Source organism: Doryrhamphus excisus, linkage group LG10 (assembly GCF_037039965.1).
Source record: "Doryrhamphus excisus strain RoL-2023G ecotype Guam linkage group LG10, RoL_Dexc_Guam_v1.1, whole genome shotgun sequence".
NCBI classification, from domain to species: domain Eukaryota; kingdom Metazoa; phylum Chordata; class Actinopteri; order Syngnathiformes; family Syngnathidae; genus Doryrhamphus; species Doryrhamphus excisus.
In genome coordinates this window covers 6,089,564-6,110,413 of record NC_136366.1, presented here as the reverse complement: position 1 = coordinate 6,110,413, position 20,850 = coordinate 6,089,564, and the positions used below count along the sequence as shown (strand labels likewise).

Sequence of the window (20,850 nt, the reverse complement as noted above, 5' to 3'; positions counted from 1 at the left end):
ATGTCACCTTGACTTAGTAGAGTCTGCCAGACATTGTCCGGTTCTCTGACCCAGACTGGATGTCACGCACTATTCAAGGAAATAAACCCTTGTGGTGAAATTCCCATGAAAGTTCATGCTGGAAATTGCCTGGGTGCCCTTGAGCAATACACTGACTGTCTTTCAATAATAAGCGGTGCTGTGCTGATGTTACACTTTGACCTTCTGCTGTGCTGTGTATGTGTCCTGTTATTGTTGTTGTCACTGCCATTATAGCCTGCATGGATGCACTCTCTTATGGCTGGAAGGACATCTGACATCCATGGGATTCAATCATGGCAAAGTAATACGTCTTTATGTTGCATGCGGTATATGTAGCCTTATGCTCTGCTTTTATGCACGTTTATAAATAAAACACAGCCCCTGAAGGAAAGGAAGTCTGAAAACCTATCTGGATAATTGCATTTTCGTGATTATTTTTAATGTGTGTATATTGACCTCTGTTTGCAATGGGCCTCGACACAGACAGTTGCTGCATGCTTGAAGGAGCGCTCACATGCAGTCATGTTTCACTGACACCTGAGGGCATCCTCATGCGTGTCCCACGCCCAAAGACACACGTATCAAATATAATGCATGCAAATCTAATGAGACAGCCAGACCCAGACCTAGACAGGCAAACCTGAAAGCCAAGGTGCATGAGCCCTGATACAGCGGTACAAAGCCGTTAGCATGCTAATTGGTCAGCTGGTGGTGTAAAGCACAACGTATTAGCAGGTTTTAATTATTGATCTCAAAATCAACAGTACAGGCCCCCGTTTACATGATATTATTTGATTCATTCTGGCTTTTGGGAGCCTAAACATTTGAATGTAGTTCTTACTGTGGGGCTATTGATGCACCGTAACTATCATCTGTGAAAACCAGGACATATTAAGTGTACATAAAACACTGTTGTCCACTGTCAAGTGCTATTAAGTACAATCAGGAGGCTGAAAAGGCTGCATTAACTCATTGGTTGCTCATTCAGAGTGAAAAATGAGACGTACATTTAAGCATTCATATTCTAAATGTGAATTTCAATTACTAAGCAGTAGAAAATAATAGATCTTCTAATTGTATTCTCAAGTAAATTTGTACAGTAAATGCACAAAATGAATGGTTCACGTCACGTTCTGCTGGTAACATCCTACGTAAATAACTATAGAGTCAGCATGATAAGGACATTATATAAATAGAATACTAAATTATTTCATAAACAAACATGACAACATTTAGAGGGGGCAAACTTCAAAATAAAATTGAATTGTTTTCATGAAAGGCCAAAATGCAAGAAAAAATTGTGTTTTTATAGAACTGCATATGAATGAAAGTAAGCCTGGCCTTACAAACAGTTTACACTACACCTAGTTTTATTAGCAGAGACACTGTATCTCGGTACAGTATGTGTATTACTCACATAGTCGGGCAAGGTCGTGTTGTCTCCCTGTCTGCCTCGCAGACTCTGTGTTGCCTGTTCCAGAACCTTGTTGTGCTTCTTGGAAAGCAAAGCAAATAAACTGCAAGAGACACACACAGAGCGAGAAAGAAGGTGAGATCATTCACCATCACCAACTACCATATTTACAGCACTATATACACGAATGCATATCTTTTTTTTTTTTATTCCTATTTTATGAGCCTCACACTTGACGGGAGATGCCGACAGCTTTGCCTTCTCCTTTTGTTCCATTTATGTGTATATGGGTGCATGACGGGGCTGCATGATTGCATGTGACAGTAAATCAGGAGTTATGGTGTGCTTGGGCAACCTTGGACAAACACATACCATCAATGGGCATTGTAAACTGACAACTGTACAACTCTTGTAAACTCTTAAAAATTGTTCCTTTTTACTCTGTATGTATGATATTGATTTACCCTTAGTCTTAGGCATGACTACAAAACTAATCCCTCCGAGGAAACACAACTAACACACACCAAACCATTCACATGGGGCAAATATGGACATGGAGGTCACATAAATTAGCTAAATACATGCAAGTCAATGACAGCCCCCCCCTCCCCAAAAAAAGGGAAGACACTGATGTCCTTTAAGGCTACACCTGTTCATCTGTCAGCACTGGAAATAAAACACTCACATTCACTAGCAATAATTTGGAGAAGCTTTGTCCAAGCCTCAGCTAAGCCAAAAGAACCTGTTGTACTGGTCGGATGTTTTTTTTTTTTTTTCCAAATGAGAGATGAGCGCCAGCTGGGACCCTCATGCACAACAATAACACACTATGTGTGTGTGTGTGTGAGACAGACTGCCATGGTAACAGGCGACACAGGCGGACTTCCACACTGCTGCTCTGAGGCCCAGATCAGTCCTGAAGCTGAAGTAATGACAGACTGACTCACTGTGTGAACGTCTCAACAGGGATGCTGTTGTGCTTGGACACACACTGGGCAGCTTTTGTATGCATGTATTTCCCACTGCCGTATGTAACGCTGGGATTTTCTGATATTCAATGGCAAAGAAAATGGGTTAATTTTTGGGACTTCCAAAGAGAAAACTGAAGAGCGAGACAATTCTTAACTAAAACATAAAACGGCATGAAGACCGTTTTTATAATTCCAACAGGGCTGACCACAATGTGTGGCTGGAATTGATCTGTTTTGTCTGATATTAATAGGACAACAAGTTTCCGAACAGATCATCTTTCACAGACTTTGAAGTTTCCCGTTCCTGTTTTCTCTTCTGTGGATAAATGTAGACCTCAGTGAAGAAAACTGTAGACCTGAATAAGACAACCCTGAATATGCAAGATGTGACGAAAGTTCGAGCAATGTCGATATTGATTGCAATCTTCGATATATATCCTCTGCAAGTGCTTGCTACAAGGCCAGACGACCAACCAGGACATCTACAAAGGGATCCTGCGGTGTTTTGCTTCGTTCAGTGGGCGAGAAGAGGTAAGAGTTACAGCAGGGTAACTTGTGGCTACTTCACCATGACAACACGCCTGCTCACAACGCCCTGAGCAACCAACGGTTCCTGGCCGAGAAGAACGTGGCTATGCTGGAACAACCTCCCTGCTCACCTGACCTGGTGAGTCTTCTTCCATATACACCAAGAACATCATGAAGATGGACATGATGAGAAAGCTGCAGAGGATCGCAGAATCCTTCCAGGAGTGCATGAAGGTGCATTAGACGCCAGGTGCATTAGCGTGAAAGAGGAAACTTACAATAGAGTATGTCTTTTACGACACTAGTCGTGGAACTTTACTGTCACACAAATACATATCATATCATGTTTTCATTCATTCATTCATTCATTTTCTACCGCTTTTCCTCACAAAGGTCGTGGGGGTGCTGGACCCTATCCTACCCTATCCCAGCTGTCTTCGGGCAAGAGGCGGGGTACACCCTGGACTGGTCGCCAGCCAATCACAGGGCACATATAGACAAACAACCATTCACACTCACATTCATACCTATGGACAATTTGGAGTGGCCAATTAACCTAGCATGTTTTTGGAATGTGGGAGGAAACCGGAGTACCCCACGGGGAGAACATGCAAACTCCACACAGAGATGGCCGAGGGTGGACTTGAACCCTGGTCTCCTAGCTGTGAGGTCTGAGCGCTAACCACTCACCCACCGTGCCGCCCTATCATGTTTTCAATATCACTGAAATAACAATTGGCAGGTGGCAATGAAACGGGATATATAGTACACTCAAAATGGAGCCCGCTGTGGTGTCGTGGTGTCTCCGATACAAGCAGTCCATCCAGATCTTTTCTATCCAGCATGCAGATCCCACATGACCATAACAACAGTGCTAAGAAAGGAGAAGGCTGCAATATCGTATCGGAAGTGAAGAAATTGCATCGGGACACCGGGATTACATCGGGATTAATCAGAATCTGTTCCATCATCTGGTCACATTGGTGTGAGTGACAGAAAGAAAAGCTCTAACTTCCTTGGAGAGAAGTCATTTGAACCCACCTGCTGTGTCATTTCTCATGCAAAATAGTCAAATATTCAGATAAATATATATATATATCGCTTTATTGATCCCCAACATTTGGATGCAGGGCTATTACAGGGCAGTGAACGACGACACCCCTGCTACTCTACCAAGTGACACTGTGGTTGTTCATTTTTCCTTCAACACAAATACAGAAGGTCTACTCGGAATAAACTGCCGACTGTTATGGCATATTTGGAAAAGAGGTTTTCATCAGCCGAGTGTCTTTCGGGAGGGATCAATTTCCCATTAGTCCATTTCAAAGTTATTTATACGCTGGATAGAAACGTGCTGCCTGGTCCATTGATGACTCACAACTAAAATGTGCAGACAAGAAAGCACCAAGTGAGTGAATGGACAGCAGGAGACTGTGAAAGTGATTTAATAAGACGAGGGGAGCACGTGATGGGAGAATATCTTATCTGTGGAGAAAAAGGATGAACAGTAAATAAAAGGAAATGATGGGGGGGTTTGTCGGCAGGAAATTCAATCGGGCGGTGAGTAAATAAACAATACCCGCCATCATGCTTTGTCTGGGAGTCCATTAAAAAAGGAGGCCGAGTTCAACTGCCTGTGTGACATTTTGAAAATTCCGGCCAGGAAATCCCCTTTTATCTTAGCCAGACAGTCCATTTAGCTCATCACGATACGGTCGGACGAGAGAGAGACAGTTCGGCCGACGTCGCAACAGGACAGACAGTTTTTTTTTTCCTCTCTGACTCAAAACAGCAAAGAATGACAGATATGAAACGAGACAGACAGACAAGATAAGAAGATCCCGGGTGTGCGTGATTATGTCCATGTCTACAAGGGAGGAAACATTCTTTCCTGTGTGGCGGAAGTTGACAATCAGACATGAATGTCTGTGTGTGTGTGTGTGTGTGTGTGTGTGTGCGGTTTTTCCTGAGATGTTATATAATGTTCTCCTCCCCGACACAGCCGCAGCACACAAGTCAATATTTTATGTTTTGGTCTTTTCTGCGCAGACACTGCAAATTCACTGTGGCACTAAATATTTTGTGCTGATTCAGCATGAATTATTCAAATGACAGGCTGGCGTTCGTTTTCAAAGCTCTTGTTCTTTCCTGGGTAAGTTAATTAGTTTTGAAAAAAAAAAAAATGACAGATTGCCACAGGCAATGTATCTATCTATAGGACCCTTCTATGAATGTGTGCGTGCATAATGTGCCTGGAATATCTTTCTATCATATCTAGCCATAATATCTTCATGTTGAGTCTAGCCATTGTGTCTTTTTAGTGTCACGTATCTTTCTATTGTGTCAACCAGCAATGCTTCCTAAATAACGACTTTCAATATTACGGGTACATTTTCTTTCTTCAAGATTGGCAAGTCTGTTTGTCTGTTAGCCTTCATTCACACTTGGACTATGCTGCAATTCTTACAGTGGTTTGTACAGAAAAATGACTAAATATTATCAGGTTCTCGTAGTATTTCAAATCTGGGGAGCCGTGAAAAAAATCTGTTTCCTGATGATGGGCATAACAGAAATTAACTGAGAACCACTGACTGATAGTAGTGATTATTATGTATGACTTTGGCTGCACGGCGGACAAGTGGTTAGCACGCAAACCTCACAGCTAGGAGAGCAGGGTTCAATTCCACGGCCACGGCCATCTCTGTGTGGAGTTTGCATGTTCTCCCCATGCATGCGTGGGTTTTCTCCGGGTACTCCGGTTTCCTCCCACATTCCAAAAACATGCTAGGTTAATTGGCCACTCCAAATTGTCCATAGGTATGAATGTGAGTGTGAATGGTTGTTTGTCTATATGTGCCCTGTGATTGGCTGGCAACCAGTCCAGGGTGTACCCCGCCTCTCGCCCGAAGACAGCTGGGATAGGCTCCAGCAACCCCTGCGACCCTCGTGAGGAAAAGCGGTAGAAAATGAATGAATGTATGACTTTGTTTGTTTATTTATTACAACTCAATTAAGGCGTTCCATCCTAAATCCAGTGTATTTGCATATCATATTTTCCTTATTTGATATATTTATGTTATTGTTGGAAAAATGCTGTTGTGTGTGTCTCCGTGCGTACCTGATGATGCGCTGGGCAGCGTACTGGTGGAGACATCGGAACTGGGCTGACATGTTTGCAAGCGCAGCCAGACAGTTGGTGTGGAGGTACTTATCCTGAATAGGTGGCGACATGAACATAAATCAGCATGTGGAAGCTATTGCTCCTTTAGATGGCATTCAGCTGAGAGCGCTCAGGTTTACCCTCGTGCGGGTCATGTTGAACTGGATTGTGCGGATCACCACCAGGATGAGCAAGCTGCCAAGGGAGATCTCGGGCAAGGACCTCTCCGTGTACCATGCGATGTTCTTCAATACCTGTTAGTAAGACAAGAACATGCTTCATGGTTGTGCATGTGTAACGCAGTAACACTGCGTGCTACTCACCACTTCATGGATGGAGCGGTTGAAGGCGTCGTCTTCTGTGAGGATGAGGAGGATAATCAAGGCCATATAGACATGGTGGGAGTTTCTGTCCTCCACGTGGTAAAGGATCTCTAAGATGGGCAACACCTGATAAAAAAAGTAATGCTCCACTTCAGTGAAGTATTGCTTGAAGTAACCTGCCGTCACGTAGAACTGCACTACATCATACTCGGAGTCCAACACAGACCCACAAACACTTGGCTGGTACTCAACCCACCAGATTGTCCATGTCAGTTCTGGAGAGCATGTACGTCCTCATGTTGGCGTTCTGGTGGAGCAGCGTGTACAGCAGCAGGGTAGCCTGGTCAGAGCACTGCTGCTCACACAGTGCTGTGTACAGGCTGTTGAAATTGATCTGGAAGGTGTGAGTTTGCTCGACAGGAATTGATGATGTGTCTGCATGGGACAGAGACATGTTTATTATAGTGTGACTGTAATAACACCAACCATAAACTTGGTATTAGTTGTGCCAAAGATCCCCCACCATATTGTACATGGCCAATTCGTCATGGCACATATAATTTTGATTAAAGCCTTTGATTAGTGGCTTCTCAAGGGACAAAACTATACTGTATACATGAAACTTGGGATATATGTCAGAGCACCGTTGCTTGAGGTGTGCTAAAGCACATTTGGACAAGCCAGCTTCATTTAGAATAAGGTGCATTTATAACCACTTTTAAATACTTCCTAAAACAGTGTATTACAGAAAAGTATGAATTACCTTGAGTGTTTCTGAAGCAAGTAATAGCCTGGCGGTAAGCGTTGGGCCAGTCAGGACCATCCGTCAGATTGGCCAGAACCAACAGTAACAAAAGGCTCTGATTGGACAAGGGTAAATGGTTGTGTTCCGGGTCTACTCCTGCCTTGCTGCCAGCCCCGCCCAATGTGAAGACGCTCCACAGACCACCTGAAGACACAAAAAATACAAGAAATACATTACTTGGAAAGTGATGATGTGATTTTTTTAACATGGAACATCAAGAGGCAGTCGATTATGAGTGTGCTCAATATTCTGTCAGCTCTAATTAATCCGTAAAGAATTTACATAGAATAAAGTCAGATGATTTGTGTTTGATGGAGACGATGGATGCAAAAGGAAACGTGTGGCCAGACTTGATGTAATCAAAACCAAGATGGGCACAATGGACTTATGCTTGGCCCTCTGCAGCGCAAACATAGACGGCGCCAGAGAACAAAAACTGGTGCTACTGGAGTCTTTTTTTTTTTTTTTAAACTGGTGGGGGATGTGTTGATTTTCTCAACTGAAGTGCAGGCGCACTCAGGCGTCATGTGAAGCATGAGCACCGAGGTACACGGGTGACCGCCTCTGGCTCCTGGACGTCTAGCCACAGTGAATCTATGATGCAAGCATGGGGTCCAACCTGATGGAGCTACTGAAACCACAGTTGCAGGGGAGAAAGGCAAGTAAACATGTTGCCATCTAGTGGTGAACCGTGGAAGCGTTGGTTTATTCATCTTTTCTTAAAGATGGATAAAAGGTTTCCCTAACTTGAGATTATGGCACAAAACGTTGCCGGTGAGTGTGTGTGTATTCGAAATGTTCTTTTTTTCACTCTCTCTCACATACTCACACACGCACACAGGTTCAACTTTTGATGAAAACTTGTTCATCACATTACTGGCACCAGAGTGACTGGCCTTAGCGTGTCACAAAAGCGTGTCTGGCAGGCACATTTCCTGCACTCCACATGCACATTTGCACGTCCACTTGTTAGCTTTATTCAAACTTAGCGCATGGTTATGTGTTATTCCTCCAGATGCACAGTGGGAAAAGGAGGAAAGGGAAGTGTAACAGTGAGGAAATCCGAAGGAATTTGGTCATAAGGGCCTGTATACATCAATTGTGTTTGGCCATTGTTAATAAGTTGCCCCTTCATCCCTAAAAAAATTGCACCAATTGCTACCGTTAAGTCCACAATTAGAAAAAAATCGAATTTACTGCTTTTGGATTGTCCCTAGCTTGCCGAGCCCTCCCCATGTATACGCAGCACAGTATTGCTAAAAAAAATAAATAAATCAATAAATAAAATAAATCACTGATATCTGGCAACAATTAGTCATTTATTTCCAAAAGATATGCTAGCCCAGCATACAGTTTCTAATATTAGCACTGGCCGAGTGGTTAGCGCGCAGACCTCACAGCTGGGAGACCAGGGTTCAATTCCACCCTCGGCCATCTCTGTGTGGAGTTTGCATGTTCTCCCCGTGCATGCGTGGGTTTTCTCCGCCATTCCAAAAACATGCTAGGTTAATTGGCGACTCCACATTGTCCATATGAATGTGAGTGTGAATGGTTGTTTGTCTATATGTGCCCTGTGATTGGCTGGCGACCAGTCAAGGGTGTACCCCGCCTCTCGCTCCAGCACCCCCCCACGACCCTCGTGAGGAAAAGCGGTAGAAAATGAATGAATGTTAGCACTGTAGCTCACATAGCTACATAGCAGGCCTGTCCTGCTCTTGTTACATTGCTCATTTTGATATGTGGCGTCCAACTTACGGTAAGTGTAGCGTTACAGTGTATATGTAAAAAAAATGGATAAAACAACACTTCACGGCGGCACTGGCATTAGCATTAAAGCTACAGAGACACAACAACTGTTATCCTCCCAGTAGCATCTTTAAATCATGAGAATTTAGGCAAAGCTCCTTCAATACACTATTAAAGTAATTGAAAAAACAGCATATTAGGGCACCTTTAAACCCTATAACTCCATGCACTAACCATCCACCTATTAGGTATACCTCATCCTAATGAGTTGCTATACACGGGCTACACTTTTCAGAGCCTGTGTTGCGCCTCATTAGATTGTGCTTCATGTAAAGGCGGAAATCTAGATGTTAAAGACGAAACAAAGGACGTGCCCGAGACCTTTGAGGATGTTTCTGCTGTACAGACAACATGCTCTTCAGATAACATCACACAAACGAGAACATAGTGTATATGTTCAAAGGCATGCAGATTTTCCCATGATGCAACCATAGCAGCACTGAAAAGAAAAAAAAAAGTCATTCTTCAGTAACGTTCCTCCAGGACCACTTAGAATACCACATGCCTTTAAGTGTAACCCCCCGCACCCATTATGATGCCATTTTCAAGAATTGCTATTGTTTATTTTGGAAACACCACATTTTCCACATGGAAATAACATGCACGTGTTTAACAAGACAGGGAAATAAAACAAGTGTTGTCTCCAAGCTACTACAAGAGCGTCAATGCCTTTTGTTGTTTTGTTGGTGCGCATGTGTGTGTGTGTGTGTGTGTACAAGGGAGGCGGCTGCAGACAGACGGGCTCTGGGGGATTAGGGAACAGGACAGGGCACCATAACTCATCAGGGCCGTCTGTGGCCACTGACACACATGCACACAGACAGGCTGATGAATGCCGATGCCTCACTGGACGTGATCTGCCCCCCAGCACCCCCACAAACAGCGCTTATCTGTGGGGAAACCCACGGGCACGCATCTATTCTCGCACTCGCGCACACACACAAGACAGACGCACAACGACCAGTGCCTACACACAAAAAAACACACGCGCACAAGCTGTGCTCATTTCTGAAACATCACTTTTATCCGCGCTGCTTTGCATGCATGTCAGCACAGCTCGCACGTTGGTTCCTCAAATCACTCATGGCCCAGGCATCACATGAAAGACAAGCCAAGGGAAGAACTGGCAACACTTGTGTTTTTTTTGGGCTGCGCTTATGTAATTTGACTGCTGCTCTTATTTTCCATTTCACTGATTTTACCCTTCAGTTCACAGCCGCAATTGCCTTGAAAGAACGGAGCACATGTATTATATTGTAATATTGTACACTAATATTATACAAATATTGTTTGGCCTGTTGCCTTTCTTTGGCCCGTTGGTTAGTTAGTTGTTGTTGTTGTTAGGCTGCGTGGTTGGTCAGCTGGCTGCTGTGTTGTCCATTTAGCTGTTTGTGATTTAGCCAGATCGCTAGTGATTAATTTATCTACGTGGTGGGCAGATTAATTAGTCATTTGGCTGGTTAGTTAATGGTAATGGTAATGGTTTTATTTCATTCCACGTGTCCAAAAGGAGTAGGAAGAAGCAAAGCTTATTAAATCCTACCCCTCCATCTGGTAATTTTACAATCAGTAACTGTTACATTTGTTCACTTCCTGCTTTCCATAATACAGTTTACTTTTACAATCAGTGACTGTTTCATTTGTTCACTTCCTGCTTTTTCCATAATACAGTTTACTTTTACAATCAGTAACTGTTTCATTTGTTCACTTCCTGCTTTCCATAATACAGTTTAATGTTTGTTTTTTTTGTTATTTTTTTTTAATAATGTACCTAGTACCGAAGTACGAGGTGATATGACCATCCAATGACATAATGTGTACCATAGTGCGTGTCAATATAGTGATATATATAGCACATCATGACTGGTTCAAGACTCTTCACCCTTGTATTTAGCAAACATCAACTGCTTGTATTGTTTCTTGAATTGGCTCATCGTTGTGCATTGTTTGAGGTCCTTACTCAATCCATTCCATAGTTTGATTCCACATACTGAAATGCTATGGTTTTGCTTTTTAACGTAGTCCTAGCATATAAGTGTTTCAAATGTAGTTCTTCCCTGAGATCATATTTCTCCTCTCTTGTTAGCTGATTTGTTGGCTTTATGGCCATTCGGTCTCAGCGCTTTACTGAGAGCTATCCCACACAGACGTTAATTTGAACAATTCTGGCATATGCTTGTATTAATGAACGGCTAATCCAAATTTGGCCAAAATGGTAGTCTGCATTCTACAGCACGCTATTCTAGTTAAAGGATGTGTGAATGTGTCTGTGTGTATTCGTACTTGCCACGCCAGATGCCAGGCCATAAAGCAGGCTACCCTCAGGCTTGGGCTCAAAGATATGGGTTGCCGGAGGCGGGCATTTTTCTTGTCTGATGAAGTTATACAGCAGCGTCTTCACCAGGCGACTGGTTAGCGACAAACTGGAGGGGAGAAGAGGATAAGCACAGTAAGGTTTCCAAGCAGTACAATTCACAAGCGGGTCAAAGTTCAAGTGGAGTTGCTTTAACTAATGGAAAGGTTGGTGAATGACAGTTTCAACACAAAGTTGAATAAGGGCATCCATGTTTTGAACACACCAAAAAGCCATTTGGCATAGTAAACCTCAGCTGATGTGGTGTCCCGTATCATGTACTGTACCCTCTTTGTTAAATAGTTTGTATCACATAGGAGAATGAACACTGGAAAATCTGATTCCCAAGTAGCTTTCTTGAATGCATCATAAATGCATCAGATCCCTCAAAAGGCTTGTAGACAACGAGGTCACAGAGTAGAAGAGGGAGATGTTTGCCTGTATGCCTCCCCTCCCTGTACGAAGGAAAAGCGAAGAAGACGAAGACATGAAGACACTGTTTGTGATGAAGCATGAGCATGATGAAACTGTCTGGCAGCACAGAAAGGCAGACAGAGGCTGACGGACTCACAACGAACTAGAGGGGATCCGAAACGCTCCGTGTCATCACCAGATTGCGGAAGGTCCTCTTTGGGAACAAAGTCAGAAGCTTTGCACAACTAACAGAGGAGACATTTTGCAACTCTGTATTGATGTCGGAGTGCAGACAGTGAGGCAGACAATAAGTCAACAATAATAAGGAGAATGGAATGCGGGCCGGCTTAGGCTGGTGGACGACTGTGTGAACTGACGGGGTCTCAAGCACGAGAGTACTAAATGATTTCTAAATTGACAAAATCCAGCTTTGAGGTTACATTCTAAGACCGCCAGTCAATTGCACATGTAAAATTATGCGGCTATAAAAATGTGCATTTTTCACCTCTAATAAAGCTTGATGGTGACCTCTGATTTCAGATCAACATTTGCAATAAAAGTGACTGTTGTATTTATTGGATGTGACTCAGCTCCAGAACCTTCACCTTTCTTGCAGAAAAGGAAGCCAACTGCATCAAAGCACAATCCAGGTTTAAGCACTAAAGATGTCTCGCACGCTTATGAAACATATTTGTAATTAGGGTTAGGCGATATTTTTTAGATACACCGGTATAGATTCTTCCAATGATAGGAAAATGACTTATATCGGTACAAAATTACAAAGCCGAGTTGATGGCTGTGCACCGTGGTGGACACACAAGATGAATCAAATGCTGTCATGGTGAGAAGGAACCTTCGTGTGGGGAAGTATTAACTTGGCGGACCTCGGCGGAAATGGTGGCAAACGGCGGCGAAAGCTGACTCAATCTCCTCGTACAAAGCGTGAATAGAAACATGAGAAGCACGTTTATTTTGAAAGCGGCTCATCTTAGAGGTAAATAGACATTCCCACACACAATAACACACTTCCGTGACCGTCCTTCAAATTAAAAGCGCTGTCTGCCCCATGTCTGTTATGTCAGTTGGAATTTCATGGGTGACTACATCTTCCTTCATGACAAGCACAGGCATTACAGTTGGTTGAAGATATACTAGCATTTCCATTGGAAATTTACATTGAATGAGATGTGTCATTCGGAGTTTTTTATTAGATGTCAGCTTATAATCATCAAAATTAAGAACTCAACAAAACCTTCTTTTGGGTCAATGATTTTGTTGTTGTGTCCGTATATCTTATTGTTCTGTCCCGTAGGCTCTTAGAGATTTTCAAAAGATGAATTTCTGTTCTGTCACAGACAATAAAGCTTGTCTATCTATCCATCTATCTGAAGGAAATTGACCTTTCCATTTATTGCAACTTCAACAAATGTAAAGAGATGACAACATGCCATCTATTTCCCATTTCCTGACCCCATGTTAAGCAACATTGAAACTTTGAGAATTCTGTGCACCTTTGGAAGCCTTCAAAAACATTCTTGTGACACATTCAAAGCTACAACATTGTGTATGTGTGTGTACTCACCACCGCCCCTTCATGACGTGGCGGTAGATTAACCCATCTCTGAGGATGTCTTTGGAGAACAGCTGGTAGGAGAAGAATACCAGCAAGGTGGTCACGGCTTCGAACAGGATGCTGTACGTGATATCACTAGAAGGGCAGACAAGTGTCATGTACATTAAACACAAGTCTTAAAATAACCGCATCAGACCATTTCCTGATTTTGAATTAAAAGAACATAATGCATGTCGGCTGCACGGCGACCGAGTGGTTAGTGCACAGACCACACAGCTAGGAGACCCGACTCTGTGTGGAGTTTGCATGTTCTCCCCGTGCACTTGTGGGTTTTCTCAGAGGACTACGGCTTCCTCCCACATTCCAAAAACATGCTAGCTTCATTGGCTACAGGTATGAATGTGAGTGTGAATGGTTGTTTGTCTATATGTGCCCTGGGATTGGCTGGCCACCAGTCCAGGGTGTACCCCGCCTCTCGTCCAAAGACAGCTGGGATAGGCTCTAGCAACCACGACCCTCGTGAGGATAAACGTTAGAAAATGAATGAATGAATATAACACAACATAACATAACGCACAGACCTCACAGCTAAGAGACCAGGGTTCAATTCCACCCTCGGCCATCTCTATGTGGAGTTTGCATGTTCTCCCCGTGCACGCGTGGGTTTTCTCCGGGTACTCCAGTTTCCTCCCACATTCCAAAAACATGCTAGCTTAATTGGCCACTCCAAATTGTCCATAGGTATGAATGTGAGTGTGAATGGTTGTTTGTCTATATGTTCCCTGTGATTGGCTGGCGACCAGTCCAGGCTGTACCCCGCCTCTTGCCCGAAGACAGCTGGGGTAGGCTCCAGCACCCCCATGACCCTTGTGAGAAAAAGCGGTCAAAAATGAATGAATGAATGAATGAATGAATGAATGAATGAATGAATGAATGAATGAATGATATAATATAATATATATATAAAAGTGGTGGACCAGCCAGGGTATCTTAAAAAGCACTCTCATTCCTTTATAACACAGTGACTTGGGGGGAGGGGCTGGAGCAATTGAAATCACACCTTAAGCCTTGCACAAATTGGTGTATAATTTGGCAGGCCTAAGAGTACATTTGTCGTAACAAGTGTGAAGTATGTGTAAACTGCGTTGGGCTAAAATGTTGAAATGTTCTAAATTTCTGGCATGCATAATCTTCATGCCACTCCATTGGACAAGATGTGACTAAAAGGCAACCTATTGGTAATCCATGCGGGCGGTGCGTATCACAGCGTGTCACATACTCGTCACTGGGCTGACTTTGCCACCACCTCTTAGCTGATCGTAATGCCCACAGTGCCCACAGTGCCCACATGGTCAGCACTGTGCGTTTCTAGTTAGGCTAAAACTTCTTCCAGCTCTCCTGCAAGTAGTACTAGTACTGCAGCTTTTCTTTTATTTTTTTTTTCTTTTCTTGCAATTTTCTTGTATTACAGAAGCTAGGGGTCGTGCCTGCTATATTATATAGTCAAAATAATAACTTAATACCGGTATTGATTCATCAATGAAGTGCATACAATTAGCAATAACTTATCAAGGTAAAATGACCACGACAAAAATATGAAAATATCATTTAAATAATGTAAAACAGCGAACAAAAGGAACTTAGTGGAATTCCAGTGTCAAAATGCATGGACTGCAAAGCTGTCCAAAGCAAATGAAGACAACTGACATTTATCCTGAAACAAGTCTGAGTCAAAGCCTGTTTAGGATTTGGGAAAGGGGAGGGAACCATCCACAAGGAATAGATCCATCTGCACCACCATCACGTACGAAGGAAACGGGCCGAGAGCCACAAAGTGGTGGAGATCAAGGGAGGGAGTGGAGCGGCCACAGAACAGGCAGGGTCTGGAAGTGAGGAACAATGAATAATATGTTGGAATGTCAAGTCCACTTATGTAAGAGTGAAGGATTGACGTCCGTAGAGAAGACTCAGAAAGGAGGGAAGGATCTCAGAAACTGAGACGGATCACTTTCACACAGACATCTCGGATTAAAAGGCCCTATATTGTACTATTTGTTCAAGTCTCAGCAGTCCTATAATAGCGTATTAATATTAACAGTGCAAATGTTAGGAACACAATGATGTCATCTCCCCCTCCCAGCCCAAAGCCTGAGATGGATTGCGGTCAGGTGGGAAACATATACTGCATATTACAGTTACAACATCAACAAAAACTACTTTACTACTACTTTATTCATTCATTTTCTACTGCTTTTCCTCACGAGGGGTTGCTGGAGCCTATCCCAGCTGTCTTCAGGCGAGAGGCAGGGTACACCCTGGACTGGTCACCAGCCAAACACAGGGCACATATAGATATTATAACTCAGATTCATACCTATGGACAATTTGGAGTGGCCAATAAACCTAGCATGTTTTTGGAATGTGGCAGGAAACCGGAGTACCCGGAGAAAACCCACGCATGCACGGGAAGAACATACAAACTCCACACAGAGATGGCCGAGGGTGTAATTGAACCATGATCTCCTAGCTGTGAGGTCTGCGCGCTAACCACTTGACCGCTGTGCCGCCCCAAAAACTACATTTACTATCATAATAATTATTATGATAATCATTAGCTATTTGTATGTGTATGTATATTTGTAAAAACGATATTCTGGGAATTTGGCACTGACCTTTAACCCCATCACACATCTTTACAATGAACATCAAAAGAACTGACCTCACTGATGTTTTGTGTAGAGGAAAAAAGCCAAAGTTTGGTGAAAGCATCCCCAGACAAATGGACGCTGTTATTACGGCCATAGTTCCCAATACTTTTGTTTCTATAGTATTGCTGGATACATTATACACACACATGAGGAGGAAAGTCTGACAGTGTTTTTCCAGTTATTACTATTATTATTACAATGATTATTCTTACTCCCTCCACACCTGCTCTTCTTCTTCTCGTAAAAAAACAACCAACACTTTCATTTTTTGCAGCCAGCTTAGTGCTCCGGAACGCCAAGCTAGTAGCTGACTAAGTATTTTCAAAGTAAACTGAAATTTGATTTTTTTTTTTCTTTTGTGGACGTGTCCTGCTTTGTGACTCAGCTTGTGTGCAAAGCAATGCCAACCCTATAAAAATAGTTTTATGTCAATGACTAACATTCTGCACACAACGAACACAACTGAAAAAGAAGATGAACAAAAAACAGTGAAGGGGAAGCCCGGAGTGAGATACTCCATAAGGGTCATCACTGCCGGTTATATAAAATATCAGAGAAGCGACATTATTAAATAACAGCGTGGGAACAATCGGGGCATTGTGAACATCCCGGTCACCATAAACGTCTTATTCTATTACATGTCTTGACCTTTAAAATGTGCCAGCTTATGTTCAACACTCACACACAAAGAAAGAAGACAATGACTTACAGTAATGGTACTTCAACAATCAGGTGCACCAGGTTGGACAATAGCTCCTCAAGGAGGTCCTCACGGCCAGATTCTACAAGATAGGTAGGAGATGTTATAAAAGCCTTGAACCTTGAAGCTCCAAGTTGACCACAAAGGGGCTTGGATTACCTTGGACTACCCCCCCCCCCCCCAAAACCTGGCTTTCATTGAAGGCCAGAGAAGTTTTCATAGAAACACCACATAAGGTGAGTGACGATCAACAAGCAACAACACAACAAGCAAGTTAACCTAGCAATTGTCCGCTTTCAGAGGTAGAATCAAAGCCATAAGAGAGGTGGGGGACATAGCCTGTGTGGAAGGGTATTCTGCATAACCGGATGGGACCGGATGGCACCTGGCAAAACCACGCTCTTGTGTTGGAAGCGATTGTCAATGTTTGACACAGACAGTATTGACCCAATCTTGTTTGGAACATAAAAGCTTTTCCTCCTGTCACACACACTCCCGAGACATACGCAGCCATGACACACTGGAAAGGCCCACTTTCACAAGGGTTGCAGGGGGTGCTGGAGCCTATCCCAGCTGTCTTCGGGCGAGAGGTGGGGTACACCCTGGACTGGTCGCCAACCAATCACAGGGCACATATAGACAAACAACCATTCACTTGAAAAAAATACAATATGCATGTTTTTGAGTAATAATAGGCTACAACAGCATCATATATTGATTGTTTTAAAACCATGATAGAGTGATGTCCGATGGTCAAAAGCAGGACTTTCCAATTCTCAAGCTTCCTTAAACACATCACAAGTAGCAGAGTGACAAATAAAAGAGTAGGGGAGATAGCCTACATGTTGTTTTGTCAGGAAACCATCCAAGAACCTGACTGGCTATGACAAGGATTTTAGGCCATGGATCAAATACTTGGCTTTGGGTTTGACACAGTGGCTACAAGTCATTATTATTATGTCGGATTGTTTCCCAGTTTCCGTCCCCCTTTGACAACAACTTCCCTGTCTAAGACCACCTCTGTGTGAGAGAGTGAAAGAGAGAGAGAGAGTGAAAGAGCATTCACCTCCACAGGAGCCTGGCGCCCTCTCCTGGTAGCTGAACTGCAAGTGCAGCTCCTCCTCGCTCATCTCCTGGATGAACACCTTGAGCAAGCAACGGATCATGAAGAGACCATTGTGGGCCTGCCAGATGAACAGCTGACTGTGGAGCAGAGGCGAAGCACATCGGTCAGAGTCAAAGGTCAACCTCTCCCATGTTGTTATTAACTCAACCAACTTACTCTTGGCATTCTGTGGAGATTTTCAGCTCTTTAGTTCTTCCCAGGAAGATTCTCACCAGAGCACCAAAGTTCCCTGTTCTGGGATTGTTTTCAACTGACAAGAAGAGAATAATGAGACAACTAGCCTGCGATGTTGATCAATAACTCTTATAAAGAGAAGCAACATACTAAGGAGTTTGGCCAGTGGTAAAACAGCCTCTTCCAGCAACTTGGAGTCAGCACTGTTTAAAAGCAAAAAGATCAACCAAGATGTTATTTTTGTTTTTCATGAGGGCACAAAAACAGATCATAAGTTTATTTGCGTACTGAGAAATTCAGCGGAGACTATTATATGAGGTAGTATTGTCACAATCTGCATCGCTTCCTGTGTGACAGTTTTGCGTTTCATGTTGTCTGCCTTAGTTCCTGCTTTCATGCTCTTATTTTGTAGTTTTTCCTGTGTTGGTCTGTCCTGTTATTTAATTACTTTCTCTCCTACGCGCACCCGTTTGTAATTTTTTGATTATTGTATTTAGTTCAGCCGGGTGCGTCTTCAGTTGTTGGTGCATTGGTCATTTCTACGTGTTGAATGCCAGTGCTGCATTCGCCTTTTGGAAATAAAGCTAAGCTTTTACCTGCACCTACTAGTCCTCTCTGCATCCTGGGGTCGCAATGCAACACCGACATGCCGAACCGTGACAAGTATGGCATGTGCAGAGTAACAAATGGAATGTGATCCAATACAGGAGCAGCATAAAATGCTTTAAAAAGTTATGTTTGACACTGAGATATTTATGTTATTATATTATTGTGAGTGCTCAGTATTTTCTATTGGTGTACTGCACCTCATCTGCAAGATCACATATAGTAAGTTAGCTTTTTAACTCGTTCAAGTCATTTTGAAGAAGCTAAAGGATAACTACTCAGGTACACCCAGGGCAAATAACCCTGATGAATCATTACTTAGCTGGTGAAAAGTTCTGCAAACATCCTGTCTGAATGATTATAGCAGATCCTGGACAGGAATCACAAAAGCTAATCTGTTCTACCTGTTGTGTGTTTCAAGAAAGCATCAGAAGAGTCCGGAAAACGTTACAGGCAATTTTATGACTTAATGCATGTCAATAAAGCCACATATTACGATTTTAAATGCTTCTGGGTCCACTGGCCTGTGCTTAACTGTGTGTGGATGTCGTGTACCTGCTTGTGGGACTTATAACGGTGAAGGAGATAAGCTGATTCCAGAAGGGATCATTCTCAGATATGGACTCCGTGCCAACCAAAGCCTTGAGGCTGGGATTGTCCGGCAGGTCACTGAGCTGGCTGGTGTTGGCCCCCATCTCCGTACTCAGCCGCACACCTCAATGCTTGTTCGCCGGGCATATGCCAACTCCTGCGGGCATAAGAGCACACAAAACGTATACATTTTAAAGAAACATCTTCATGTTTGAGAAAAGAGGTGCTGAAGTTATTGTTTTCAAGTAACGGGTAGTCTAATTAAAGACTTCGTCTAACACTCATTTCAAACTTTGTTCTGACCATCAGTATCACACATCAATATCTCCAACTTGCACCGTTTCTGCTTCTTCCACGCCCACACAATACTTCCGCATTCTCCACCAATCACACCACGGTACATACACGGCTATGGGAACTCTGAACATCAAAACACTAGCAGCTCATTCTATTATGCATGGATATAGTAAGCTCTCAACGGCACGTGCCAGATATTTAAATGATTTTCAAAAACGTTACGAGTTACTCCTGTTCCCTGGTAACTCTTCTATATTTTGAAAGTTGTAATTCCGTTACTAATTCAATTAGTTTGGGTGATGTAGCTAGAAAAGTAATTTGTCCAACACTGTTGTCAACTGATGCCGCCATCCTCTGAGCACGTGCAAGTAGTATGTCCTCTCGTGTCTGCCAGCATCACGTGGGGTGGACGTGTAGGATGATGTGAGTTAAGAAAAACAAATATTTTCTAAACCAACAAGCTGCCAGTCTAACAAATACAATACCGTGCGTACATACATATATACATACATACCAGCGGTATAAACGGCAATGTGTAATGTGTGTCACTTTATACAATACTGTAGTATATAGCATTGCTATTTAAATACTGCATGACGTCCGGATGTCTTATCCGGTGAATAAGGAAATTACGTCGCAAAGATTGTGACTGTCAACAAGCAGTAGCTACAGTGTAATAATATAAATGTACATATGTCTGAAAAGCTAAGTCAAATGATGAGTTGTTGCCATTACAGCTAACGTTAGCCGCTAGTTTCCCATCCGCTCAATGCCTAGCTTACCTGTCATATATGCTCCCTCGTCCCTCCTCTGTGGCTGTATTCGTGCGTGGGACGGTGAAATAACCCCACTTGATTTAAAGCCAGTTAAATGTATATCCGTTTATTACGGAGTGTAACTTACAATTCCCAAAAAAGCTTCAATTTCAAAGGAATTGTCAGAGTGAAGTTTACTCTACATACTCCTAGCCTCCATGTTTTCCACGTCGCAGCCCCCTTGCGTGGTGACGTCATTAGGGGCGTTTTCTTGCGTCTGACGTAGCAGTATTACGGTAAGGTCGTCTTATTTCTTAAGACATACGTGACAAGTTACAGTAAAGAACACCACATGGTTACATTTGCACCATCAAATATCTTTGAAAAGGAGGAGGAAGAAACAGAGCTTTTACTGATAATACAGTTACTGATAATTCATTCACGCCATAATTTCTACATTTATAGCATATTTCACTTTCCTACATTTGTCTTTTACATGTGTTGACTTCCTGTATGAAAGGAAAG

The 20,850-nt window shown here is 43.0% G+C and overlaps 1 protein-coding gene across 2 annotated transcripts in view; it reads right to left on the bottom strand.

Moving 5' to 3' along the window:
- Positions 1-20,596, bottom strand: part of dym (dymeclin) — a 47,444-nt gene extending 26,848 nt beyond the window's left edge. The window contains exons 1-14 of one of the 2 annotated variants that reach the window (XM_058051600.2): positions 20,353-20,596; positions 19,238-19,430; positions 18,227-18,279; positions 18,059-18,152; positions 17,843-17,979; positions 16,786-16,858; positions 13,378-13,503; positions 11,312-11,451; positions 7,181-7,366; positions 6,674-6,852; positions 6,418-6,543; positions 6,235-6,348; positions 6,053-6,147; positions 1,439-1,538 (exon numbers count right to left, since the gene is read on the bottom strand). In XM_058051600.2, coding sequence (XP_057907583.2) covers positions 1,439-1,538; positions 6,053-6,147; positions 6,235-6,348; positions 6,418-6,543; positions 6,674-6,852; positions 7,181-7,366; positions 11,312-11,451; positions 13,378-13,503; positions 16,786-16,858; positions 17,843-17,979; positions 18,059-18,152; positions 18,227-18,279; positions 19,238-19,377 — 1,563 coding nt within the window. In that variant the 5' untranslated portion in view covers positions 19,378-19,430; positions 20,353-20,596. Of the gene's footprint in view, positions 1-1,438; positions 1,539-6,052; positions 6,148-6,234; positions 6,349-6,417; positions 6,544-6,673; positions 6,853-7,180; positions 7,367-11,311; positions 11,452-13,377; positions 13,504-16,785; positions 16,859-17,842; positions 17,980-18,058; positions 18,153-18,226; positions 18,283-19,237; positions 19,431-20,352 lie in introns of those variants that run through there. The other variant, XM_058051609.2, reaches the window with a different exon arrangement.
- Between the last annotated feature and the right edge of the window lie 254 nt (positions 20,597-20,850).